This window comes from Drosophila suzukii, assembly GCF_043229965.1.
Source record: "Drosophila suzukii chromosome 2 unlocalized genomic scaffold, CBGP_Dsuzu_IsoJpt1.0 scf_2c, whole genome shotgun sequence".
Classification (NCBI taxonomy): domain Eukaryota; kingdom Metazoa; phylum Arthropoda; class Insecta; order Diptera; family Drosophilidae; genus Drosophila; species Drosophila suzukii.
Genome location: NW_027255896.1, coordinates 3,337,633 through 3,364,798, shown reverse-complemented (window position 1 = coordinate 3,364,798; position 27,166 = coordinate 3,337,633). Strand labels below are relative to the sequence as shown.

The 27,166-nt window shown below is 50.2% G+C and overlaps 2 protein-coding genes across 2 annotated transcripts; both read right to left on the bottom strand.

Annotated features, from left to right (window-relative positions):
* Window positions 1–20,321: 20,321 nt before the first annotated feature.
* LOC139354136 (uncharacterized) lies at window positions 20,322–21,024 on the bottom strand. Its single transcript, XM_070998403.1, has 2 exons — window positions 20,730–21,024; window positions 20,322–20,641 (listed from the first exon to the last, which is right to left on the bottom strand). The coding sequence occupies exons 1-2, from the start codon at window positions 21,022–21,024 to the stop codon at window positions 20,322–20,324; spliced, it is 615 nt and encodes a 204-aa protein (XP_070854504.1).
* Window positions 21,025–24,825: 3,801 nt separating this feature from the next.
* On the bottom strand, window positions 24,826–26,901 carry LOC139354134 (uncharacterized). Its single transcript, XM_070998400.1, has 4 exons — window positions 26,711–26,901; window positions 26,479–26,648; window positions 25,503–26,230; window positions 24,826–25,419 (listed from the first exon to the last, which is right to left on the bottom strand). Exons 1-4 carry the CDS (start codon window positions 26,899–26,901, stop codon window positions 24,826–24,828), a joined length of 1,683 nt encoding a protein of 560 aa, XP_070854501.1.
* Between the last annotated feature and the right edge of the window lie 265 nt (window positions 26,902–27,166).

Genomic DNA, 27,166 nt, shown 5'->3' with positions numbered 1-27,166 from the left:
CCGGCGGCAGTAAAGCTTATAAAAAGTGGGCAATAGAGCTCAGCACAACAATCGCTGATAATCATCGTTGTGGAGTCGTAGCGCCAGTAACTTACTCGCCCAGTGCACACAGCACGCGATCGCTCCTCTACAATGCGTGAAAGGCATTACTGAATCCGCCCAGTTTTGGACTGCCGGCGCTATGTCGAAACAAAGGCAAAGTGCAATAATATGTTATAAAACAAAGTATGTATATCTAAACCCGTAACTCGCAGATTAGAAGGGTATGTAAGTTGCGGCAGAAAGTAAGTAACAGGTATAAGGAAGCGTTTTCGACCCTATAAAGTGTACATATATACATGTTCTTGACCAGAATCACTAGCCTAGTTGATCTAGCCATGTTCGCCTGTATGCAAAACAAGATTTTGGGGGACTCCAAAATAAAAATTGTATTTTGATTGTAAGTTTGTTTGTTTATCTCAAAACGTTATTTTAAGGTCCTGGATGATCTTAAACAGGCTTGATATAAAATCCTCACGACGAAAATCGCGAGCCAACCATAGCAGAGGCGAATAGGCGGCGAACGCTCTTCGGGTCTGTCTTTCAGCGCGGTAATCAAATAAGGTAATAGCCCTTTTAGACAGGAGGGGGTTACCGCTTCAGCGACCAAATTCCGCTTCACTGACCTTTTCCACCACCACCTCAGATCGGCTAGGAGTTTCACTAGTCGATAAACCTTGTTCTTTGTAGTGTGACCGAAGTTTTCAAAATTCACCCGCAATGTATTTGGCATGGTTTTACTGCCAAGCAGCTGCGCCTGTTCGCAAACGGAAAAGAAATCAATTGGAGCAATTTAAAAAAGAAGAGTCTGCTGGTGCACAAAAATAAATGAAATGTTCAAAAAATGTTTTTATTCATATAAATGAGAAGTTCAAGGCTTTCTTCTCGTCCTACGAATGCTTCGCCATCTTCCCCGCGCCATCTGTAGTCCAGCTCCGAATCCCAATAAGCATATTAGACCTTGAGGAAGGGGGAGCCGAATTGGGAACGGGGTTGTTCCGCCTGATGCTGCATGAAGTCGTCCTGGTAATGGCTGGTGATGGTTTCTCCAGCTGTCCCTTAGCGGACGACCTTATTTCCACCTCCCTATAGAAGCCGGTGCGTCCTCCATCTTCGCTTTAGCTGCCAAGTAGCTGGTGGAGGTGGAGTCCTCAATAGAGAGCTCGTCGGAGATCGAACGATTTCCCATGTTCCTTCACACTGGGATTCTCTAGTGGATCTCCTCAAGCACCATAACTATTGCGGATTTGCCCTGTTGTGTTATTGCTTCCTGCCCACAACAATGGGCAACAACTTGGATGAGGCGTCCTTTTTCATCTGCACTGACCTCCTTTAGGCGTTTTTTTCTATTTTTAATTTTTAAATTCCCCACCGCTTCTGCATCAACACCGCCCAAGATTAAATTTCTTACTAGGCCTAACCCTAGTACTCAGATCGGCTAAGAGTTTCACTAGTCGAAAATCTTATTCTTTCGCGTGCGGACTGTTGCATGCAACGGAGGTGTTTGAGCAGTGTGTGATATTATCGATTTGTACTTATGATCTGTTTTTTTCAAAACAAAAATATATCGAAATATATACATACGTTTAAATACTGTTTATAAATATTTGTTTTTTGTTATTGGTTAAATAAATAATAATCAATTACGGGTAAAATTACCCCAAGATAAATGGCATCCTCCGAGGCCAAGGAAAAAACCCTTACTCGGAGTTGAGCAACATTGAAAGGCCGAAATTATCGCCCTTAAATAAAATGAAAAAAGCTACGGTTTGGTGGAATCGGAAAGCGAAGAAGTTGGGATGAAGGAGGTCAATGACCCTGTAAGTCGTCCGAGTCCAAGCAGTCAAGTAAGTGGTAGAAATATAACGGACCCTGCTAGCAAAGAAGAGAAGAGGGAAAGTGAAAATGTGGCAAAATTTCTGAAAACAATGACGAAAATCGACCTAGAAGAGTTCCTATAAATCCACTTAAATTAAATACTGTCTTGTTAAAACTAAAAATTAAAGATATAATTTCAATAAATAAGATTTGTTATGGGCGCTGCAAGGCTGAGTGCAAGTCAGCAACGGCAGCTAATATCATCCTGTCCTCTAATCTTAAAAGTAATGGTTACGAACCAAAAATTCTTAAGCATTTCATTTTTAAAATGGGTATTATTTTTAATATTCCGACAAAATTTTCCGACTCTGATCTTAAGGAGTACCTATACAAGAATTAATTCGTGTGAAGACTAAGGACTGATACAACAAAGATTTTTTTATCAACACTCCTAGGATTAAGATTCTGATTAAAGGTTCTCAAATTCCCAACGAGATTGTCTTTCTGTACACCAAAATTAATGTTAGTCCATTTGTTCCTTTTAGTCAATGTTTACGTTCTTTTAGATTTTTCTCAGCATTGTAAAAAAACTGAACAAAAATGATTTAAATGTTCTCTATCGCACTCAAGAGAACAACAATGTAGTCAACTCGTTTGTGTCAACTGCAAACCAAATCACTCAGCCACCTCTCTTGAGTGCCCTGCTCGTAAGAGAGCGTACGCTATCCAGAAATGTATGACTCTTGAAAATTTATCACGAAATGAAACGAAGATTAGGTACCCCTCTCTTCCAAATTTTAGATGAAGCCGACACCATCGATTTAACCCATTTCCCCCAGCCAACATGGCAAAGAAAATCCGCCATTCCAGTGTTACAAAATAATACCAAAATAGCTACCCAACATATATTTGCACAAAACCCTTTTAACAAGGTTGTTAAGAACTCTCTTAACAAGAGAAACGAAGATAAAAATTCCCGCGACACTATGATCAGCTGTAGAGCTGCTCTTCATGAACACGAGTACACTCTAAACGAAAAGTTTTCTCACATTCATTCTTATCCGCCTAGTTCCTCACCCTCTAGTCAACCTTTTTTAGACAATCCAGCTCTTGAAGCTGCGGAGATTTTTAGTCAACGAAACAACCAGTTTTTTTTTATTTGTTCGTTTTTCCTTTTCTCTTTTATTTGTCTATCTGTTTTCATTTGAAAATAAAACCTAAAATTATATTATATAAATGACAACAAAAATCCTAATATTCAGAGCTTAGCTGCTAATAATAACAAATAATTACTGGAATTATTCTTAGTAAATAACAACATAGACATAGCAATTTTATCAGAGATATGGGTTTCCAATAATTCCATGTGTAGCTTGGCAAATTATAGTTTTGTATGTAAGCCTCGTAACAATGGTTATGGAGGCGTTGGAATCACAAATCAACTGTAATATTAGCTTGGAAGTCATTAATATCTGTACAATTAACCTAAGAAATAATATTAATATTTTCAGTGTCTATGCTGCACCCAGCACAGACATTAGTTTTTCTCAACAAGGTAGCGATGATCTGTTTACTACTGCTGTTCAATCGAGTGGTCTAACTGTCATAGGTGGTGACTTTAAAGCCAAATCCAGCATTTACTCAAGATGCCAGAGGCGGCGGTTTCTATTGCCTTAACAACGGCTCTCCAACTTACTCTCATAACCCATCCTATAGGTCAACACTCGATCTCACTTTCATTAATAGTAGCAATCTTTGTTCTAACTGGTCCTCAATATTCTAAAATATCAAATAGCAATCATTTCCCAATCTTAATTGAAATAAACAAAATTTCTGCTTCGACTAATATTATTAAATTTAACCATCAAAATATAATTCAAGACTTTTCCAAAATTCAAATTACAACGATAGATAGCATCTCCAACTCATCCCAAACAATACACTCTAACAACTCAATTAAAATAAATACAAACAATAGATATGTTCAAAAAAAGTATTGGGACGAGATCTGTAAAAAATTGTTTCGATTAGGAAACGCGTGCAGACAAAAATATTTTAAATCCAAACAATCTCGTAACCCAGACTCGGCTAAGGGTCTTGACAACATTTCATACAGAATGCTTTTAGCTCTACCCTTAGAACAAATAGTAAAACTGGTATCCCTGCTAAACATTACTTCAGACAATGGTGTTATTCCAGAACAACGCGGAAAATAAAGAAAATTAAATAATAATTAATCAGTTTGGGTATCGATCACAATCATATCTATTTTATTATCAGTTTCCTTTGTAAAAGACTTCTTACTATGGGTACTGCAGAGGTTACAGTAAACAAAGGAGTTAGTCAAGGTAGTTGTCTGAGTCCAATCCTCTTTAATTTACATACAGCTGAGCTTCACAGCTTAAGTAATGACCATGGCAGTATTTTGTTCCATTACGCTGACGACTTTTTTCTAGTCTGCTATGACAAAGTCGTTTCGATGGCTGAGAAGAAATTAGAACAAAAAGTAAATAGATTTGTGGAATTGTGCAATATTAAAAATCTTACTTTTAATCCAAACAAAACAGCAACCATTCACTTTAATCTAAGAAAAAAACCTTTAAGTGTCTTGTACAATAATATTATTTTAAAAAATGTAGATAGCGTAAATTATTTAGGTACAGTCATAAGTTCAAATAACTCGTCTGTTCAGCATGTAAATAAAACGATCTCTAAATCGAATCAAACGATTATGTTTATTCAAATGCACAGTGGCTGCCGCTTCGGAGTACATCCAAGCAAGTCATTACTTTTTATAAAGCATTTATTATAACTAGATATGAATATGCCCGCTCCTTTTTTTAAAACATTTCGAAATCAGTACAAAGCAACATAAATAAGCATGCTAATTTTCACCATAGAAAGGCCTTAGGACTAATTAAATCGACTCCAATTAATATTATTTATAATCTTGCAGCTGAACTATCTCCAGCTTATAGGATTAAATTCGCTACAGCGAAGGAGTTGGCCAAAACGTTCGCTCATGGACTACCATCTGCGTCGCTTCTGTCTAACTTCTTTGTAGCCAAAAATACTAGTTACAGTAGTGTTTATGCTGAATTTAAATATATCCTGGATAGTATTGCTCCTATTTGTCCTTATTCTCTGTTCACACGAAGGATTTCAGTTGGCACAAATTTCTTTAAAGATACTTGTAACAATACAAAAATGGCAAACGAAGCTATAATTCTCTCTTTATTTAGGGAAAAAATAAGATATTTAACCTTTAGGTCGTGATGGCGGGGGCGTCAGGGTCGACAATTTATTTTGTTTAAATTGGGCGCCAATATGTTACGAACTGCTTTTTTCGGTGGTAGTGCCGCTAGCTCAGTCTTTTCTCAAGGCAGAGTAACATAAATAATCGATAACTTCACGGTCTCACATTACTAATCGGTTATCACTAATGACAAAAAAATCGTAATCAAAGCAAAAATCTACAAATATTCACGGGAAAATGCATTACATTTGGTGGCTATCGGTGACCTAGCCAAGCTATTGGTAGAGCTCGCATGGAAACGCGGCCCTCAAAGGAACATGCGCGATGCGCGTCTGTATGGTCACCTAATCCTGAGGAGCTCCAGGGGAAAAGAAGGGACAGGCCAAAAAGGTACGTAACTGCACTGTAACTAATGCTCGCGACCTTTTTAATTTTAGGCAATCATCGAGGACAAATAAGGCTCTCGGGTCTAACTCCGGATAAATTCACAAACAGGGAAGTAAATATCAATATATATAATCAAGGTACACGTGTAATTAAATTTTCCTAAATTTCAGCCACTGTTGGGCCGGGCCTGGAGGCGATGATAGCCCGGGCTGATGACTTCCCGCCGGAGGCCAGCAGCGATACAGGTCTCCAGGAAAGGAAACTGGCGCTCTCCGGTGAGTTATGCAAGGGCAGTCGGAGGTTCGGCCGCCCGACAAAATGGCGGTACCTCTCAACGCCGCGATGCGACGGCTGGAAGTCCCCGAGATGAGGTGGACGCGGCACACCGGAACGGACTCACCGGGAAATGTTTGATGTCGTCGGCGTCGACTGCGAAGACTGCTTTTCTGGATGGTCGTCGGTACGGGTCGAACGGACACCGGTTGCTGGGCAGCCAAGTCGGGCTGGTAGGTATGGCGAAGTCGCGCAGATGTCAGTAGAACGCCAAAAAAATATTCCGGGGCCCTTTGTGTTGGGACCACGGCTGCCTTTATAAATGATAAATATTAAATACCGAACTACTATATAATTTTAAAATAACTCACTATTTAATTTTAAGCACAAAGAAAATTTATAGGATCACTTCCAGCTGCATCTGTTTTGGTTGTTGGACAGTATGGCCGCGACTATCTCGATATCTGCTGATCTTCGTTCATACCCCCCGCCATATTACATGGCCTCTCTCAAAATTGGGTCATTGGATACATGGGTCCATTTAAAGTAATCCCAAAGCGAACCGGGATTAATCTTCAAATGGCCAGATCGCCCGCCAGACTCATCCCGCTGCTGCAGCTATCGCCCACCGACCTAACCTATCGATAACGTTGCACCCATTCGACTCCAATTGCGATATCAACCAAAGATTTCGAGAGGCGCTGCCCGGAGTTTCAGCAGAACGATGAAATAATTGGTAGCTTTGGAGATACGATGGGATTCAACACGGCACTGATACCATCCTGCAGTTCGATCGGCGCCTAACGCGGGGCCCACGCATGACGGGAAGTATGGCAGATGTGATCGCGATGCTCGTATACTTTGTTTTGTCCTTCTTTCAGGTCACAACCGGATGTCTTTGGCATGATACACTCCCAGACTGCGGCCTTGGAGGTCCTCCAGCAAGTATGCATTGCTACCGACGGATTTGACCACCCTGACTTTAAGGAACTTGCGAGCAAACTTGGCGTTAAAAGATTTGCTGAAATCACTCAGCACGAAGTTGCGGCAGAAGACTCCTTGGACTGGCTTGGCGAGCAGCGTACGGGCTCGCTTATCGTAGCGCTGCCGGTTCGTCTGGTATGCACCCTCCAGTTGCTTCTGCACCTTGGCGTGGATAACCCGAAGCTTGTCCTTGGTCTGCATTCCGGCCATTTCATGGTCGACCAGAGACCTGAGTCGTCTGGCTAGTTTGTAGCTGGAACCGTTGAGGAACATGTGATGGCCGAATACAGTGAAGAACGGCGCATCTCCTGTGGCTGAGTGGAAAGTGTTTTGGATGATCTTCGTCCAAGAAGCTGCGAATTGCGGCCAAGACGTTCCGGTTTACCCTCTCCGCGGCAATGCTCTGTGGTGAGTATACGGGAGTCCTCATGTGCTGTATACGGAAGCCATCGATCATCTCCTCAAACGCCTTGGATACGAACTGTTTGCCGTTGTCCGAATGTATCGTCTCAGGCACCCCGAACTTGTAAAATACCTCGTTTACCAGGAAATTTACAACGTTCGACGCCGTCGCCTCCTTCATCGCCTTTAAGAAGGTGTACCTTGAGAAGTGGTCCACCACGATGAATATCCAGCCGTGTCCACTCTTGGACCTCGGACACTTGCCCAGGAAATCGATGTACAGTTTCTGGAATGGCCTATCCGTCTCTACCCTTCTTCCGATTCCGACCTGCATCCGGAAGTTTAGCGCTTGGGATTCCTTGCACACCTCGCGACCCCGGACGTATTCCCGTACCTGGATAGTCATCCCTGGCCAATAGAACTGGCGTCGCAGGATCTCCAAGGTCTTCGTCATCCCACCATGGCCAGCCTTGGGGTCCGAATGAGCACGCTCTATCAAGCTGTGCGTCAGGCTTTGCGGGATCCACACCTTCCATTCGGATCCTTCCAGTTCCTCGTCCATTTTTGGGTTACTCATGCGCTTAAAGATGAGTCCGCCGTCCACCTTGAGGTCCGGTAAGTGCTCCCTGTTGGACTCCACGTCTTGCACTAATTCCTTGTAGTCCTCCGCAGCAAATTCGGTCGTCTCGAACCCCAGTAACTCCGTTGGATCTATTCGGACTTCCTCGATGATGCGGATAGAGTGTCGGCGACTACGTTCTCGCTGCCCTTGCGATGTTCAATGTTGAAATCGTAGCCCTGCAGCTGGAGAGACAACCTTGCGAGTCGTCCGGACAGATCCTTCATTGTCATCAACCACTTAAGGCTGGCGTGATCAGTAATGCATGTGAAGGGCATCCCTTCCACATACGGTCTGAACTTCCGAATGGTTAGGATGGCCGCCAGACACTCCTTTTCCGTAACCGAGTAATTCACCTGGTCTTTGTTAATCTTGGCCGAGAAGAACGATGAAATAATTGGTAGCTTTGGAGATACGATGGGATTCAACACGGCACTGATACCATCCTGCAGTTCGATCGGCGTCTAACGCGGGGCCCACGCATGACGGGAAGTATTACAGATGTGATCGCGATGCTCGTATACTTTGTTTTGTCCTTCTTTCAGGTCACAACCGGATGTCTTTGGCATGATACACTCCCAGACTGCGGCCTTGGAGGTCCTCCAGCAAATATGCATTTCTACCGACGGATTTGACCAGCCTGGCTTTAAGGAAATTGCAAGCAAACTTGGCGTTAAAAGATTTGCTGAAATCACTCAGCACGAAGTTGCGGCGGAAGACTTCTTGGCCTGGCTTGGCGAGCAGCGTACGGGCTCGCTTATCGTAGCGCTGCAGGCTCGTCTGGTATGCACCCTCCAGTTGCTTCTGCACCTTGGCGTGGATAACCCGAAGCTTGTCCTTGGTCTGCATTCCGGCCATTTCATGATCGACCAGAGACCTGAGCCGTCTGGCTAGTGTGTAGCTGGAACCGTTGAGGAACATGTGATGGCCGGATACGGTGAAGAACGGCGCTTCCCCTGTGGCTGAGTGGACAGTGTTTCGGATGGCCACCTCAATCTCCGGCAAATGTGCATCCCATTCCCGGTGATCTTTGTCCAAGAAGCTGCGAATTGCGGCCAAGACGTTCCGATTTACCCTCTCCGCGGCATTTCTCTGTGGTGAGTATACGGGAGTCCTCATGTGCTGTATACCGAAGCCATCGATCATCTCCTCAAACGCCTTGGATACGAACTGTTTGCCGTTGTCCGAATGTATCGTCTCAGGCACCCCGAACTTGTAAAATACCTCGTTTCCCAGGAAATTTACAACGTTCGACGCCGTCGCCTCCTTCATCGCTTTTAAGAAGCTGTACTTGGAGAAGTGGTCCACCACGATGAATATCCAGGCGTGTCCACTCTTGGACCTCGGGTACTTGCCCAGGAAATCGATGTACAGTTTCTAGAATGGCCTCTCCGTCTCTACCCTTCTTCCGATTCCGACCTGCATCCGGAAGTTTGGCGCTTTGGATTCCTTGCACACCTCGCGACCCCGCACGTATTCCCGTACCTGGATAGTCATCCCTGGCCAATAGAACTGGCGGCGCAGGATCTCCAAGGTCTTCGTCATCCCACCATGGCTAGCCTTGGGGTCCGAATGATCACGCTCTATCAAGCTGTGCGTCAGGCTTTGCGGGATCCACAGCTTCCATTCGGATCCTTCCAATTCCTCGGCCATTTTTGGGTTACTCATGCGTTGAAGATGAGTCCGCCGTCCACCTTGAGGTCCGGTAAGTGCTCCCTGTTGGACTCCACGTCTTGCTCTAATTCCTTGTAGTCCTCCGCAGCAAATTCGGTCGTCTCGAACCCCAGTAACTCCGTTGGATCTATCCGGACTTCCTCGATGATGCGGGATAGAGTGTCGGCGACTACGTTCTCGCTGCCTTTGCGATGTTCAATGTTGAAATCGTAGCCCTGCACCTGGAGAGACAACCTTGCGAGTCGTCCGGACAGATCCTTCATTGTCATCAACCACTTAAGGCTGGCGTGATCAGTAATGCATGTGAAGGGCATCCCTTCCACATACGGTCTGAACTTCCGAATGGTTAGGATGGCCGCCAGACACTCCTTTTCCGTAACCGAGTAATTCACCTGGTCTTTGTTCATCTTGGCCGAACCAGGACCGGCGCGCTCGTCAAGGCCAACTTCAAGTCTTCCACTGCCTGGGTGGCGCGCGGACTTAAGAAAACCTTTGTGTTTCCAGCCTTCTTCAAGGACTCGGAGAGTGGTGCGGCTAGCGTAGCGAAGTTCTTGACGAACCGTCGATACCATCCCCCTGTGCCGAAGAAGGCGCGTACTTCCTTCATGGATTTCGGGTAAGGCATCTTCTGGATTGCCGAAACACGTCCAGGATCCATACGCAGCAGTCCACCTCCGACTATAAACCATAGGTAAGTCAAAGATTTGAAACAAAACTTCGACTTCTTTAACCCTATGGTCAATCCGGCTGGTTTCAGACTGTGGGCTACTCGACGCAAGTATTTCAAGTGCGTCTGAAAATCTGGAGCGATAGATCTGAGCTCCGCTGGTATCACCCGATCCATGAGCCGCACCAAGCGTTGTGCCGCGTTGCACAGTTCGAATGGCATCATTCGAAACTGGTACAACGGCCTGCCTGGAACCGTGAACGCAGTATACTCCTTGCTTCTCTCATCCAGTTCAATCTGCCAAAACGCAAACTTCAGGTCTACGCTGGAGATGTAATGCGTCTGATCTATCCTGGAGAGGATTCCTTCTATACTGGGCAGAGGGTACGCATCCTTAATAGTCATGGCGTTCAACTTCCGGGCATCCAGGCAGAACCGCTCTTGCGATTGCTCCACGGGCTTTTGCTTTCCTCGATAACACCCAGCTCCAACATCTTGTCGATTTCGTCTTTGACCACCTTCTGCTTCACCGGAGACATCGAATACGGACGATCCTTAAAGACACGAGCTTCTTCCATCAGCTCAATAGAATGCCTCTTCATGCTGGTGACTCCGAGGCCGTCCCTCTCAAAGGTAAGGAACTCCTCCTTGACTTTGCCTAACGCTAGCTTTTCCTCCGCAGAAAGGCTCCAGGATTCGGGTTCCTCCCTTACCTCGTCCTCATCTTCCTGGTCGACATAGTGCTCCATCTGGCTGGCATGGATTTCCTCCGCTGCCTTGACGCCTCTCGTCGCCGGCTTCCCCACGACGGCTGGAGCTAGTCCGAAGGCTCGTCAGAAGTTGACTCCGAAGTACGCAGTTTGTTCCAGGTATGGACACAGGTAGAACGTGACCGGCTTTGTACCTCACAGGCAGCTCCAAGCGTCCGATGATGAATCGATCCTCGCCAGAAGCTGTCCGGACTACCGAAAAATACGGTTGGACGGTAACTCCCAGCGTTTTCACGAGCTCTCGACAGCCTTTGCCCAGCACACTTACGCTGGCGCCTGTGTCCAACAAGCCGGTGACCTGCTTGCCCAAGGTCTCCACGTCGGCGAAGGGTCAAGGATCGGCGGAATCTATGCGTTTAACGGCCGCCACCACCTCTCGTCGTCTGGATCTCCTCATCCTGAAGCACTCCCTTGCCTTCTGGACTCTCCGTGAGACCAAACGCATGCCGCTCAGCTGATGCTCCGAGAAGATCCGGTTCCGTGCCTCCATATAACTGCGAGGCCTATCATCCTCCGGCAGGTATCTTAACAAATACTTGTGACTATCAGATGGACTATGTACATTCTTTTCTTCTTCTTCTTTCTTCGGAACTACTTCGCGGAACTCCAACCTGGGCGAGTCCCTCCCGCACTCGGACTGCCCAGCCCACCGTTTTCCGCGCAATCGGGACATTTCGGAGAAATCACGCCCAGCTTGCCGCACCGGAAACAAAACCTCCTCCACTCCGTAGCCTCGCAATCCTGGAATCCGTGCTCCGCAGCCCCGCAATTCCAGCAACCTGGCCTGAATGGATTTCGGACTCGCCCACGTAGCTCGTCCACTTCCAGGTTTCGCTGCTCGTCGACTTCGTCCTGTACGCCTCGCTGACCCGTAACTTGCTCTGCTGCAAGTTAACCGCATGCCCTCGACGACCGAAGCTCCTCTTTACTTCGACGCACTCTTCGCGAAGTTCGTCCACCGTGAGTACGTCCATCGCGTAAACGTACCTAGCGATGCCGTCCCTCAAGCCCTTTTTCACCACCTTCACAAACTGCCGCTCTGGCATTGGTTTTTTTAGGCGTGAGGCGAGTTGTTGCATCGCATGGATCTAGTCATCCGCGCTCTCTCCCGGCTGTTGCTCACGTTGTAGAAGCTCGTGCATCCTTTCGAGTTCCGTCTGGTGACCACGGAACCGATCCATCAGAGCCCTGCGCAGCTGGGCCAAAGTGTCCACTCTGGACTGGCGTACGTGTACCCAGTACCACTCCTTCGCTCTGCCCGATAGCAGTACGTGGAAGTTGCGCAGAACTTCACTCCACGGACACTGATGGTGCCGCTGCAGGAACTCCAGACGGAACACGAAGTCGTTCACGGAATGGCCATCGCCGCCGAAGGAGAGGTTCCAGCGGTCCACTCGGATGTAGCGGTTTCCGTTGCCGGCTCCCGCGGCTCGTCACGAAAATCCGCCGTTCTTCGGTTTTCGATGCGCCACGGCCGTGCGTGGCGATCACTCCGGTTCCTGGCTCAGGCTGCTGTCGATCCCTGGAGAGTCGTTCACCTGAGGTCGAGGTCGCTGCCTGGGTTTCAATTCCGGCGGCCTTCGGTAGCCTCCTCCTGTCTCCTGCCGCTGCTGAACTTCCGCTGGACCATTTGCGCCGCCTTCCAGGCACGACGGAGTGGGCACCATTGACACTTGGCGACTCGCGCCCTCCTGGAGCGGCTGCGGTTTGCTTTCGGCTTGCCTAAGGACATCGTTTAACAACTTCATCATGTCCATGAATCCTTTCTTGATTTTCTCCCGCAAGGCCTGGCTCACTCCCAACTCTTGCGATGCCCGATATGTTTGCCATGTGTTTATGTTATGATATGTTTGCTATGTGCCAGAGCTGCGTTCATCGCAGACTCCGCCGCTGTATCCCGTTCCGTGTTCAGCTTTTGTGGTCCCGTCTGCTCCGGAACCAGAAGTCGATCCTGCGCCTCGACAATTGCCTTGAAATCCAGGACCCTGGCCGACCGATGGTGCTCCAGATCCGCCGGTTGATCCCTAATCCGATCCACCGCACTACCGCCTACCGGCGTTCTGGGTAAGCCCCCAGCCAGCGATATCCGCGGCAAGCTAGCAGCACGCTCAACATCCGTGGACCAGACATCGTCCTTGTCGTCGCCAGGGGGACCCATCGACCTGAGCTGGTGTCCGTGCCTATCCCTGACGTCCTTACCCTCGGACATACTTCCCAAGAATTTTTAAATAAATACTTAATAACTACTAATACTATAATAAATATGATAAATAAATAAATAAATAAGACAACAAATAAATACAAAAATAAATAATATAATAAATATCAAAATAAATACGAAAATAACTAATAGCAAAAATCAATAACAATGAACAAATCTTCCTCCCTTCCTATTTTCTTTTATTTTCCTTACAGCTGGACCTGGGCAGATGGAACTGACCCTCGCCGGTGGGCTTCCGACCTAACTCGTCTCGCGCTTTCTCCAAAACTCCTATTTTCCGCCACCGCATAGCCGTTCGTCAACTGGATTAGCTATCACCCGTGGTGATAGCCGCCAGTTAAGGACATCCGCTCGGTTTGGCTCCTGTTGGCTTTTCTTTCCCGCCCTCTTTTTCTATTTTACATCGAGGCAACCGTGCAGCGCGTAGGGTCACGACTACGCAATTAAGTTTACAACCGACATAAAATTAGAAATCCAGGACCCAACATCCTAACAAAAAAACATTTCAAATAAATAAATAACAAAATACAAGCTTTAAAACTACTCTTTCACAGAAATTATCACAGATTTTCTTCAGTGCATCCCGTGATGCAAATCTTGGTTTGCTCCAAGATGCCATCACCGGTTCACTGGTAAGCCTGTGACCAGGAGCAAATCGTCGGCAATGTCGCCAACCCGCCTCCCGTTCTACTTCCAACTTCCCTACACAGCATACTTCCCCGTCACCACTCCCTAGCAATTGGAATCTATGTTGCAAGCCATAGGTCGTGATGGCGGGGGCGTCAGGGTCATAAATGGGCGAGACGTCGTCGCCTCGACAATTTATTTTGTTTAAATTGGGCGCCAATATGTTACGAACTGCTTTTTTCGGTGGCAGTGCCGCTAGCTCAGTCTTTTCTCAGGGCAGAGTACCCCTAATGCCACAGCTCGCAACATAAATATCGATAACTTCACGGTCTCACATTACTAATCGGTCATCACTAATGACAAAAAAAACGTAAACAATGCAAAAATCTACAGATATTGACGGGAAAATGGATTACGTTTGGTGGCTATCGGTGGCCTAGCCAACCAATTTAACCACCCTGGCTTTAATGAACTTGCGAGCAGACTTGGCGTTAAAAGATTTGCTGAAATCACTCAGCACGAAGTTGCGGCGGAAGACTTCTTGGCCTGGCTTGGCGAGCAACGTACGGGCTCGCTTATCGTAGCGTTGCTTCTGCACCTTGGCGTGGATAACCCGAAGCTTGTCCTTGGTCTGCATTCCGGCCATTTCATGGTCGACCAGAGACCTGAGTCGTCTGGCTAGTTTGTAGCTGGAACCGTTGAGGAACATGTGATGGCCGAATACGGTGAAGAACGGCGCTTCCCCTGTGCCTGAGTGGACAGTGTTTCGGATGGCCACCTCAATCTCCGGCAAATGTGCATCCCATTCCCGGTGATCTTCGTCCAAGAAGCTGCGAATTGCGGCCAAGACGTTCCGGCTTACCCTCTCCGCGGCAATGCTCTGTGGTGAGTATACGGGAGTCCTCATGTGCTGTATACGGAAGCCATCGATCACGCAGACCTTTCAGAGCTCGCGGGCGGAGAAGGCCACGCCGAGGGTTCAGCTGAAACCGGAGGACTTCATGGATCAGGAGGATCTGGGAGAGTTTGGCATAGCGCCGCAAGGAATTCGCACCCGCGATGAGTTCGCCAAAGAGGACGAGCAGGAGCAGCGTTCCGGTCAACGTCGTCGAAAGCTGATGCAGCCTGAATTAGGAGACGAATGTATCGTCCCAGGCACCCCGAACTTGTAAAATACCTCGTTTACCAGGAAATTTACAACGTTCGACGCCGTCGCCTCCTTCATCGCCTTTAAGAAGGTGTACTTGGAGAAGTGGTCCACCACGATGAATATCCAGGCTGTCCACTCTTGGACCTCGGATACTTGCCCAGGAAATCGATGTACAGTTTTTGGAATGGCCTATCCGTCTCTACCCTTCTTCCGATTCCGACCTGCATCCGGAAGTTTAGCGCTTTGGATTCCTTGCACACCTCGCGACCCCGGACGTGTTTCCGTATCTGGATAGTCATCCCTGGCCAATAGAACTGGCGTCGCAGGATCTCCAAGGTCTTCGTCATCCCACCATGGCCAGCCTTGGGGTCCGAATGAGCACGCTCTATCAAGCTGTGCGTCAGGCTTTGCGGGATCCACAGCTTCCATTCGGATCCTTCCAGTTCCTCGACCATTTTTGGGTTACTCATGCGCTTAAAGATGAGTCCGCCGTCCACCTTGAGGTCCGGTAAGTGCTCCCTGTTGGACTCCACGTCTTGCTCTAATTCCTTGTAGTCCTCCGCAGCAAATTCGGTCGCCTCGAACCCCAGTAACTCCGTTGGATCTATCCGGACTTTGGAGATACGATGGGATTCAACACGGCACTGATACCATCCTGCAGTTCGATCGGCGCCTAACGCGGGGCCCACGCATGACGGGAAGTATTACAGATGTGATCGCGATGCTCGTATACTTTGTTTTGTCCTTCTTTCAGGTCACAACCGGATGTCTTTGGCATGATACACTCCCAGACTGCGGCCTTGGAGGTCCTCCAGCAAATATGCATTGCTACCGACGGATTTGACCAGCCTGGCTTTAAGGAAATTGCAAGCAAACTTGGCGTTGAAAGATTTGCTGAAATCACTCAGCACGAAGTTGCGGCGGAAGACTTCTTGGCCTGGCTTGGCGAGCAGCGTACGGGCTCGCTTATCGTAGCGCTGCCGGTTCGTCTGGAATGCACCCTCCAGTTGCTTCTGCACCTTGGCGTGGATAACCCGAAGCTTGTCCTTGGTCTGCATTCCGGCCATTTCATGGTCGACCAGAGACCTGAGTCGTCTGGCTAGTTTGTAGCTGGAACCGTTGAGGAACATGTGATGGCCGAATACGGTGAAGAACGGCGCTTCCCCTGTGCCTGAGTGGACAGTGTTTCGGATGGCCACCTCAATCTCCGGCAAATGTGCATCCCATTCCCGGTGATCTTCGTCCAAGAAGCTGCGAATTGCGGCCAAGACGTTCCGGTTTACCCTCTCCGCGGTATTGCTCTGTGGTGAGTATACGGGAGTCCTCATGTGCTGTATACGGAAGCCATCGATCATCTCCTCAAACGCCTTAGATACGAACTGTTTGCCGTTGTCCGAATGTATCATCTCAGGCACCCCGAACTTGTAAAATACCTCGTTTCCCAGGAAATTTACAACGTTCGACGCCGTCGCCTCCTTCATCGCTTTTAAGAAGGTATACTTGGAGAAGTGGTAAACCACGATGAATATCCAGGCGTGTCCACTCTTGGACCTCGGGTACTTGCCCAGGAAATCGATGTACAGTTTCTGGAATGGCCTCTCCGTCTCTACCCTTCTTCCGATTCCGACCTGCATCCGGAAGTTTGTGCGCTTTGGATTCCTAGCACACCTCGCGACCACGGACGTATTCCCGTACCTGGATATTCATCCCTGGCCAATAGAACTGGGGTCGCAGATTCCGTTGGATCTATCCGGACTTCCTCGATGATGCGGATAGAGTGTCGGCGACTACGTTCTCGCTGCCTTTGCGATTTTCAATGTTAAAATTGTAGCCCTGCAGCTGGAGAGACCACCTTGCGAGTCGTCCGGACAGATCCTTCATTGTCATCAACCACTTAAGGCTGGCGTGATCAGTAATGCATGTGAAGGGCATCCCTTCCACATACGGTCTGAACTTCCGAATGGCTAGGATGGCCGCCAGACACTCGTTTTCCGTAACCGAGTAATTCACCTGGTGTTTGTTCATCTTGGCCGAGAAGAACGCGATGGGCTGCTCGTCTCCGTTCTGGTTCCGCTGAAACAATACCGCGCCGACGCCAACGTGGGATGCGTCGCACTGGATGTAGAAATGCTTCTTGAAATCCGCATGAACCAGGACCGGCGCGCTCGTCAAGGCCAACTTCAGGTCATCCACTGCCTGGGTGGCGCTGGGACTTAAGGAAAACTTTGTGTTTCCAGCCTTCTTCAAGGACTCTGAGAGTCGTGCGGCTAGCGTAGCGAAGTTCTTGACGAACCGTCGAGTGGTGCGGATAGCGTAGCGAAGTTCTTGACGAACCTCCGATACCATCGTGCTGTGCCGAAAAAGGCACGTACTTCCTTCATGGATTTCGGGTAAGGCAACTCTGGATTGCCCAAACACGTCCAGGATCCATCCGCAGCAGTCCACCTCCAACTATAAAACCTAGGTAAGTCAAAGATTTGAAACAAAACTTCGACTTCTTTAACCCTATGGTCAATCCGGCTGATTTCAGACTGTGGGCTACTCGACGCAAGTATTTCAAGTGCGTCTGAAAATCTGGAGCGATACATCTGAGCTCCGCTGTTATCACCCGATCCACGAGCCGCACCAAGCGTTGTGCCGCGTTGCACAGCCCAAATGGCATCATTCGAAACTGGTACAACGGCCTGCCTGGAACCGTGAACGCAATTTACTCCTTGCTTCTCTTATCCAGTTCAATCTGCCAAAACGCAAACTTCAGGTCTACGCTGGAGATGTAATGCGTCTGATCTATCCTGGAGAGGATTCCTTCTGTACTGGGCAGAGGGTACGCATCCTTAATAGTCAAGGCGTTCAACTTCCGGGCATCCAGGCAGAACCGGTCTTTCCCTGGCTTCGACACCACTGTTGTGCGATTGCTCCACGGGCTTTTGCTCTCCTCGATAGCACCCAGCTCCAACATCTTGTCGATTTCGTCTTCGACCACCTTCTTCTTCGCCGGAGACATCAAATGCGGACGATCCTTAAAGACACGAGCTCCTTCCATCAGCTCAATAGAATGCCTCTTCATGCTGGTGACTCCGAGGCCGTCCCTCTCAAAGGTAAGGAACTCCTCCTTGAGTTCCTAACGCTAGCTTTTCCTCCGCAGAAAGGCTCCAGGATTCGGGTTCCTCCCTTACCTCGTTCTCATCTTCCTTGTCGGCTTAGTGGTCCATCTGGCTGCCATGGATTTCCTCCGCTGCCTTGACGCCTCTCGTCGCCGGTTTCCCCACGACGGCTGGAGCTAGTCCGATGGCTCGCCAGAAGTCGACTCCGAATACGCAGTTTGTTCCAGGTATGGACACAGGTAGAACGTGACCGGCTTTGTACCTCACAGGCAGCTCCAAGCGTCCGATGATGGATCGATCCTCGCCAGAAGCTGTCCGGACTACCGAAAAATACGGTTGGACGGTAACTCCCAGCGTTTCCACGAGCTCTCGACAGCCTTTGGCGAAAGGTCTAGGATCGGCGGAATCTATGCGTTTAACGGCCGCCACCACCTCTCGTCGTCTTGATCTCCTCATCCTGAAACATTCCCTTGCCTTCTGGACTCTCGGTGAGACCAGACGCATGCCGCTCAGCTGATGCTCCGCAAGGATCCGGTTCCGTGCCTCCATATAACGGCGAAGCCTCTCATTCTCCGGCAGGTATCTTAACAAATACTTATGACTATCAGATGGACTATGTACATTCTTTTCTTCTTCTTCTTTCTTCGGAACTACTTCGCGGGATTCCAACCTGGGCGAGTTCCTCCCGCTTTCGGACTGCCCAGCCGACCGTTTTCCGCGCAATCGGGACATTTCGGAGAAATCACGCCCAGCTTGCCGCACCGGAAACAAAACCTCCTCCACTCCGTAGCCTCGCAATCCTGGAATCCGTGCTTCGCAGCCCCGCAATTCCAGCAACCTGGCCTGAATGGATTTCGGATTCGCCCACGTATCTCGTCCACTTCCAGGTTTCGCTGCTCGTCGACTTCGTCCTGTACGTGCGCCTCGCTGACCCGTAACTTGCTCTGCTGCAAGTAAGCCGCACGCCCTCGACGACCGAAGCTTCTCTTTACTTCGACGCACTCTTCGCGAAGTTCGTCCACCGTGAGTACGTCCATCGCGTAAACGTACCTAGCGATGCCGTCCCTCAAGCCCTTTTTCACCACCTTCACCAACTGCCGCTCTGGCATTGGTTTTTTTAGGCGTGAGGCGAGTTGTTGCATCGCATGGATGTAGTCATCCGCGCTCTCTCCCGGCTGTTGCTCACGTTGTAGAAGCTCGTGCATCCTTTCGTGTTCCGTCTGGTGACCACGGAACCGATCCATCAGAGCCCTGCGCAGCTGGGCCAAAGTGTCCACTCTGGACTGGCGTACGTGTACCCAGTACCACTCTTTCGCTCTGCCCGATAGGAGTACGTGGAAGTTGCGCAGAACTTCACTCTACGGACAATGTATCGTCTGCATGCTGCCGCTGCAGGAACTCCGGACGGAACCCGAAGTCGTCCACGGAATGGCCATCGTCCTCGCCGCCGAAGGAGATGTTTCAGCGGTCCAATCGGATGTAGCGGTTTCCGTTGCCGGCTCCCGCGTTGGAGTACAACCGCGGCTCGTCACGAAAATCCGCCGTCCTTCGGTCCCCGATGCGCCACGGCCGTGCGTGGCGATCACTCCTTCCTGCCGGATGATACTTCGGTTCCTGGCTCAGGCTGCTGTCGATCCCTGGACACCTGCGGTCGAGGTCGCTGCCTGGGTGGCAATTCCGGCGGCCTTCGGTAGCCTCCTCCTGTCTCCTGCCGCTGCTGAACTTCCGCTGGACCATTTTCGCCGCATTCCGGGCACGACGGAGTGGGACCATTGACACTTGGCGACTCGCGCCCTCCTGGAGCGGCTGCGGTTTGCTTTCGGCTGGCCTAAGGACATCGTTCAACAACTTCATCATGTCCATGAATCCGTTCTTGATTTCCTCCCGCAACGCCTGGCTCACTCCCAACTCTTGCGATGCCCGATATGTTTGGGCCGCTTGTGCCAGAGCTGCGTTCATCGCAGACTCCGCCGCTGTATCCCGTTCCGTGTTCAGCTTTTGATTTCGAGAGGCGCTCCCCGGAGTGCCAGCAGAACGATGAAATTATTGGTAGCTTTGGAGATACGATGGGATTCAACACGGCACTGATACCATCCTGCAGTTCGATCGGGGCCTAACGCGGGGCCCACGCATGACGGGAAGTATTACAGATGTGATCGCGATGCTCGTATACTTTGTTTTGTCCTTCTTTCAGGTCACAACCGGATGTCTTTGGCATGATACACTCCCAGACTGCGGCCTTGGAGGTCCTCCAGCAAATATGCATTGCTACCGACGGATTTGACCAGCCTGGCTTTAAGGAAATTGCAAGCAAACTTGGCGTTAAAAGATTAGCTGAAATCACTCAGCACGAAGTTGCGGCAGAAGACTCCTTGGCCTGGCTTGGCGAGCAGCGTACGGGCTCGCTTATCGTAGCGCTGCCGGTTCGTCTGGTATGCACCCTCCAGTTGCTTCTGCACCTTGGCGTGGATAACCCAAAGCTTGTCCTTGGTCTGCATTCCGGCCATTTCATGGTCGACCAGAGACCTGAGTCGTCTGGCTAGTTTGTAGCTGGAACCGTTGAAGAACATGTGATGGCCGAATACGGTGAAGAACGGCGCTTCCCCTGTGGCTGAGTGGAAAGTGTTTTGGATGATCTTCGTCCAAGAAGCTGCGAATTGCGGCCAAGACGTTCCGGTTTACCCTCTCCGCGGTATTGCTCTGTGGTGAGTATACGGGAGTCCTCATGTGCTGTATACGGAAGCCATCGATCATCTCCTCAAACGCCTTGGATACGAACTGTTTGCCGTTGTCCGAATGTATCGTCTCAGGCACCCCGAACTTGTAAAATACCTCGTTTCCCAGGAAATTTACAACGTTCGACGCCGTCGCCTCCTTCATCGCTTTTAAGAAGGTATACTTGGAGAAGTGGTAAGCCACGATGAATATCCAGGCGTGTCCACTCTTGGACCTCGGGTACTTGCCCAGGAAATCGATGTACAGTTTCTGGAATGGCCTCTCCGTCTCTACCCTTCTTCCGATTCCGACCTGCATCCGGAAGTTTGGCGCTTTGGATTCCTAGCACACCTCGCGACCCCGGACGTATTCCCGTACCTGGATATTCATCCCTGGCCAATAGAACTGGGGTCGCAGATTCCGTTGGATCTATCCGGACTTCCTCGATGATGCGGATAGAGTGTCGGCGACTACGTTCTCGCTGCCTTTGCGATGTTCAATGTTAAAATTGTAGCCCTGCAGCTGGAGAGACCACCTTGCGAGTCGTCCGGACAGATCCTTCATTGTCATCAACCACTTAAGGCTGGCGTGATCAGTAATGCATGTGAAGGGCATCCCTTCCACATACGGTCTGAACTTCCAAATGGCTAGGATGGCCGCCAGACACTCGTTTTCCGTAACCGAGTAATTCACCTGGTGTTTGTTCATCTTGGCCGAGAAGAACGCGATGGGCTGCTCGTCTCCGTTCTGGTTCCGCTGAAACAATACCGCGCCGACGCCAACGTGGGATGCGTCGCACTGGATGTAGAAATGCTTCTTGAAATCCGCATGAACCAGGACCGGCGCGCTCGTCAAGGCCAACTTCAGGTCATCCACTGCCTGGGTGGCGCTGGGACTTAAGGAAAACTTTGTGTTTCCAGCCTTCTTCAAGGACTCTGAGAGTCGTGCGGCTAGCGTAGCGAAGTTCTTGACGAACCGTCGAGTGGTGCGGATAGCGTAGCGAAGTTCTTGACGAACCTCCGATACCATCGTGCTGTGCCGAAAAAGGCACGTACTTCCTTCATGGATTTCGGGTAAGGCATCTCTGGATTGCCCAAACACGTCCAGGATCCATCCGCAGCAGTCCACCTCCAACTATAAAACCTAGGTAAGTCAAAGATTTGAAACAAAACTTCGACTTCTTTAACCCTATGGTCAATCCGGCTGATTTCAGACTGTGGGCTACTCGACGCAAGTATTTCAAGTGCGTCTGAAAATCTGGAGCGATACATCTGAGCTCCGCTGTTATCACCCGATCCACGAGCCGCACCAAGCGTTGTGCCGCGTTGCACAGCCCAAATGGCATCATTCGAAACTGGTACAACGGCCTGCCTGGAACCGTGAACGCAATTTACTCCTTGCTTCTCTTATCCAGTTCAATCTGCCAAAACGCAAACTTCAGGTCTACGCTGGAGATGTAATGCGTCTGATCTATCCTGGAGAGGATTCCTTCTGTACTGGGCAGAGGGTACGCATCCTTAATAGTCAAGGCGTTCAACTTCCGGGCATCCAGGCAGAACCGGTCTTTCCCTGGCTTCGACACCACTGTTGTGCGATTGCTCCACGGGCTTTTGCTCTCCTCGATAGCACCCAGCTCCAACATCTTGTCGATTTCGTCTTCGACCACCTTCTTCTTCGCCGGAGACATCAAATGCGGACGATCCTTAAAGACACGAGCTCCTTCCATCAGCTCAATAGAATGCCTCTTCATGCTGGTGACTCCGAGGCCGTCCCTCTCAAAGGTAAGGAACTCCTCCTTGACTTTGCCTAACGCTAGCTTTTCCTCCGCAGAAAGGCTCCAGGATTCGGGTTCCTCCCTTACCTCGTTCTCATCTTCCTTGTCGGCTTAGTGGTCCATCTGGCTGCCATGGATTTCCTCCGCTGCCTTGACGCCTCTCGTCGCCGGTTTCCCCACGACGGCTGGAGCTAGTCCGATGGCTCGCCAGAAGTCGACTCCGAATACGCAGTTTGTTCCAGGTATGGACACAGGTAGAACGTGACCGGCTTTGTACCTCACAGGCAGCTCCAAGCGTCCGATGATGGATCGATCCTCGCCAGAAGCTGTCCGGACTACCGAAAAATACGGTTGGACGGTAACTCCCAGCGTTTCCACGAGCTCTCGACAGCCTTTGGCGAAAGGTCTAGGATCGGCGGAATCTATGCGTTTAACGGCCGCCACCACCTCTCGTCGTCTTGATCTCCTCATCCTGAAACATTCCCTTGCCTTCTGGACTCTCGGTGAGACCAGACGCATGCCGCTCAGCTGATGCTCCGCAAGGATCCGGTTCCGTGCCTCCATATAACGGCGAAGCCTCTCATTCTCCGGCAGGTATCTTAACAAATACTTATGACTATCAGATGGACTATGTACATTCTTTTCTTCTTCTTCTTTCTTCGGAACTACTTCGCGGGATTCCAACCTGGGCGAGTTCCTCCCGCTTTCGGACTGCCCAGCCGATCGTTTTCCGCGCAATCGGGACATTTCGGAGAAATCACGCCCAGCTTGCCGCACCGGAAACAAAACCTCCTCCACTCCGTAGCCTCGCAATCCTGGAATCCGTGCTTCGCAGCCCCGCAATTCCAGCAACCTGGCCTGAATGGATTTCGGATTCGCCCACGTATCTCGTCCACTTCCAGGTTTCGCTGCTCGTCGACTTCGTCCTGTACGTGCGCCTCGCTGACCCGTAACTTGCTCTGCTGCAAGTAAGCCGCACGCCCTCGACGACCGAAGCTTCTCTTTACTTCGACGCACTCTTCGCGAAGTTCGTCCACCGTGAGTACGTCCATCGCGTAAACGTACCTAGCGATGCCGTCCCTCAAGCCCTTTTTCACCACCTTCACCAACTGCCGCTCTGGCATTGGTTTTTTTAGGCGTGAGGCGAGTTGTTGCATCGCATGGATGTAGTCATCCGCGCTCTCTCCCGGCTGTTGCTCACGTTGTAGAAGCTCGTGCATCCTTTCGTGTTCCGTCTGGTGACCACGGAACCGATCCATCAGAGCCCTGCGCAGCTGGGCCAAAGTGTCCACTCTGGACTGGCGTACGTGTACCCAGTACCACTCTTTCGCTCTGCCCGATAGGAGTACGTGGAAGTTGCGCAGAACTTCACTCTACGGACAATGTATCGTCTGCATGCTGTCGCTGCAGGAACTCCGGACGGAACCCGAAGTCGTCCACGGAATGGCCATCGTCCTCGCCGCCGAAGGAGATGTTTCAGCGGTCCAATCGGATGTAGCGGTTTCCGTTGCCGGCTCCCGCGTTGGAGTACAACCGCGGCTCGTCACGAAAATCCGCCGTCCTTCGGTCCCCGATGCGCCACGGCCGTGCGTGGCGATCACTCCTTCCTGCCGGATGATACTTCGGTTCCTGGCTCAGGCTGCTGTCGATCCCTGGACACCTGCGGTCGAGGTCGCTGCCTGGGTGGCAATTCCGGCGGCCTTCGGTAGCCTCCTCCTGTCTCCTGCCGCTGCTGAACTTCCGCTGGACCATTTTCGCCGCATTCCGGGCACGACGGAGTGGGACCATTGACACTTGGCGACTCGCGCCCTCCTGGAGCGGCTGCGGTTTGCTTTCGGCTGGCCTAAGGACATCGTTCAACAACTTCATCATGTCCATGAATCCGTTCTTGATTTCCTCCCGCAACGCCTGGCTCACTCCCAACTCTTGCGATGCCCGATATGTTTGGGCCGCTTGTGCCAGAGCTGCGTTCATCGCAGACTCCGCCGCTGTATCCCGTTCCGTGTTCAGCTTTTGATTTCGAGAGGCGCTCCCCGGAGTGCCAGCAGAACGATGAAATTATTGGTAGCTTTGGAGATACGATGGGATTCAACACGGCACTGATACCATCCTGCAGTTCGATCGGGGCCTAACGCGGGGCCCACGCATGACGGGAAGTATTACAGATGTGATCGCGATGCTCGTATACTTTGTTTTGTCCTTCTTTCAGGTCACAACCGGATGTCTTTGGCATGATACACTCCCAGACTGCGGCCTTGGAGGTCCTCCAGCAAATATGCATTGCTACCGACGGATTTGACCAGCCTGGCTTTAAGGAAATTGCAAGCAAACTTGGCGTTAAAAGATTAGCTGAAATCACTCAGCACGAAGTTGCGGCAGAAGACTCCTTGGCCTGGCTTGGCGAGCAGCGTACGGGCTCGCTTATCGTAGCGCTGCCGGTTCGTCTGGAATGCACCCTCCAGTTGCTTCTGCACCTTGGCGTGGATAACCCGAAGCTTGTCCTTGGTCTGCATTCCGGCCATTTCATGGTCGACCAGAGACCTGAGTCGTCTAGCTAGTTTGTAGCTGGAACCGTTGAGGAACATGTGGTGGCCGAATACGGTGAAGAGCGGCGCTTCCCCTGTGCCTGAGTGGACAGTGTTTCGGATGGCCACCTCAATCTCCGGCAAATGTGCATCCCATTCCCGGTGATCTTCGTCCAAGAAGCTGCGAATTGCGGCCAAGACGTTCCGGTTTACCCTCTCCGCGGCATTGCTCTGTGGTGAGTATACGGGAGTCCTCATGTGCTGTATACCGAAGCCATCGATCATCTCCTCAAACGCCTTGGATACGAACTGTTTGCCGTTGTCCGAATGTATCGTCTCAGGCACCCCGAACTTGTAAAATACCTCGTTTCCCAGGAAATTTACAACGTTCGACGCCGTCGCCTCCTTCATCGCCTTTAAGAAGGTATACTTGGAGAAGTGGTCCACCACGATGAATATCCAGGCGTGTCGGATACTTGCCCAGGAAATCGATGTACAGTTTCTGGAATGGCCTCCCCGTCTCTACCCTTCTTCCGATTCCGACCTGCATCCGGAAGTTTGGCGCTTTGGATTCCTTGCACACCTCGCGACCCCGGACGTATTCCCGTACCTGGATAGTCATCCCTGGCCAATAGAACTGGGGACGCAGATTCCGTTGGATCTATCCGGACTTCCTCGATGATGCGGGATAGAGTGTCAGCGACTACGTTCTCGCTGCCTTTGCGATGTTCAATGTTGAAATCGTAGCCCTGCAGCTGGAGAGACCACCTTGCGAGTCGTCTGGACAGATCCTTCATTGTCATCAACCACTTAAGGCTGGCGTGATCAGTAATGCATGTGAAGGGCATCCCTTCCACATACGGTCTGAACTTCCAAATGGCTAGGATGGCCGCCAGACACTCGTTTTCCGTAACCGAGTAATTCACCTGGTGTTTGTTCATCTTGGCCGAGAAGAACGCGATGGGCTGCTCGTCTCCGTTCTGGTTCCGCTGAAACAATACCGCGCCGACGCCAACGTGGGATGCGTCGCACTGGATGTAGAAATGCTTCTTGAAATCCGCATGAACCAGGACCGGCGCGCTCGTCAAGGCCAACTTCAGGTCATCCACTGCCTGGGTGGCGCTGGGACTTAAGGAAAACTTTGTGTTTCCAGCCTTCTTCAAGGACTCGGAGAGTGCTGCGGCTAGCGTAGCGAAGTTCTTGACGAACCGTCGATACCATCCCGCTGTGCCGAGGAAGGCACGGGTAAGGCATCTTCTGGATTGCCGAAACACGCCCAGGATCCATCCGCAGCAGTCCACCTCCGACTATAAACCCTAGCTAAGTCAAAGATTTGAAACAAAACTTCGACTTCTTTAACCCTATGGTCAATCCGGCTGATTTCAGACTGTGGGCTACTCGACGCAAGTATTTCAAGTGCGTCTGAAAATCTGGAGCGTTAAAAAATCTGGATCTGAGCTCCGCTGGTATCACCCGATCCATGAGCCGCACCAAGCGTTGTGCCGCGTTGCACAGCCCGAATGGCCGTGAACGCAGTATACTCCTTGCTTCTCTCATCCAGTTCAATCTGCCAAAACGCAAGCTTCAGGTCTACGCTGGAGATGTAGTGCGTCTGATCTATCCTGAAGAGGATTCCTTCTATACTGGGCAGAGGGTACGCATCCTTAATAGTCGAGGCGTTCAACTTCGGGCATCCACGCAGAACCGGTCTTTCCCTGGCTTCGACACCTCTGTTGTGCGATTGCTCCACGGGCTTTTGCTCTCCTCGATAACACCCAGCTCCAACATCTTGTCGATTTCGTCTTCGACCACCTTCTGCTTCACCGGAGACATCGAATACGGACGATCCTTAAAGACACGAGCTCCTTCCGTCAGCTCAATAGAATGCCTCTTCATGCTGGTGACTCCGAGGCCGTCCCTTTAAAAGGTAAGGAACTCCTCCTTGACCTTGCCTAACGCCAGCTTTTCCTCCGCAGAAAGGGTCCAGGATTCGGGTTCCTCCCTTACCTCGTCTTCATCTTCCTGGTCGGCATAGTGCTCCATCTGGCTGGCATGGATTACCTGCGCTGCCTTGACGCCTCTCGTTGCCGGCTTCCCCACGTCGGCTGGAGCTAGTCCGAAGGTCGCCAGAAGTCGACCCCGAAGTACGCAGTTTGGTCCA

What these genes read in the sequence shown, in the direction of transcription:
- LOC139354134 (XM_070998400.1), bottom strand. Translation starts at nt 26,901, where the DNA reads ATGAAGAGGCATTCTATTGAGCTGACGGAAGGAGCTCGTGTCTTTAAG. An exon ending in TGGTGCGGCTCATGGATCGG is followed by an intron (nt 26,231 to 26,478) that starts GTGATACCAGCG and finishes TCCTCGGCACAG; the next exon opens with CGGGATGGTATCGACGGTTC. An exon ending in GGGAGGCCATTCCAGAAACT is followed by an intron (nt 25,420 to 25,502) that starts GTACATCGATTT and finishes ACCTTCTTAAAG; the next exon opens with GCGATGAAGGAGGCGACGGC.
- LOC139354136 (XM_070998403.1), bottom strand. Translation starts at nt 21,024, where the DNA reads ATGCAGGTCGGAATCGGAAGAAGGGTAGAGACGGAGAGGCCATTCCAG. An exon ending in GGAGATGATCGATGGCTTCC is followed by an intron (nt 20,642 to 20,729) that starts GTATACAGCACA and finishes CGCAATTCGCAG; the next exon opens with CTTCTTGGACGAAGATCATC.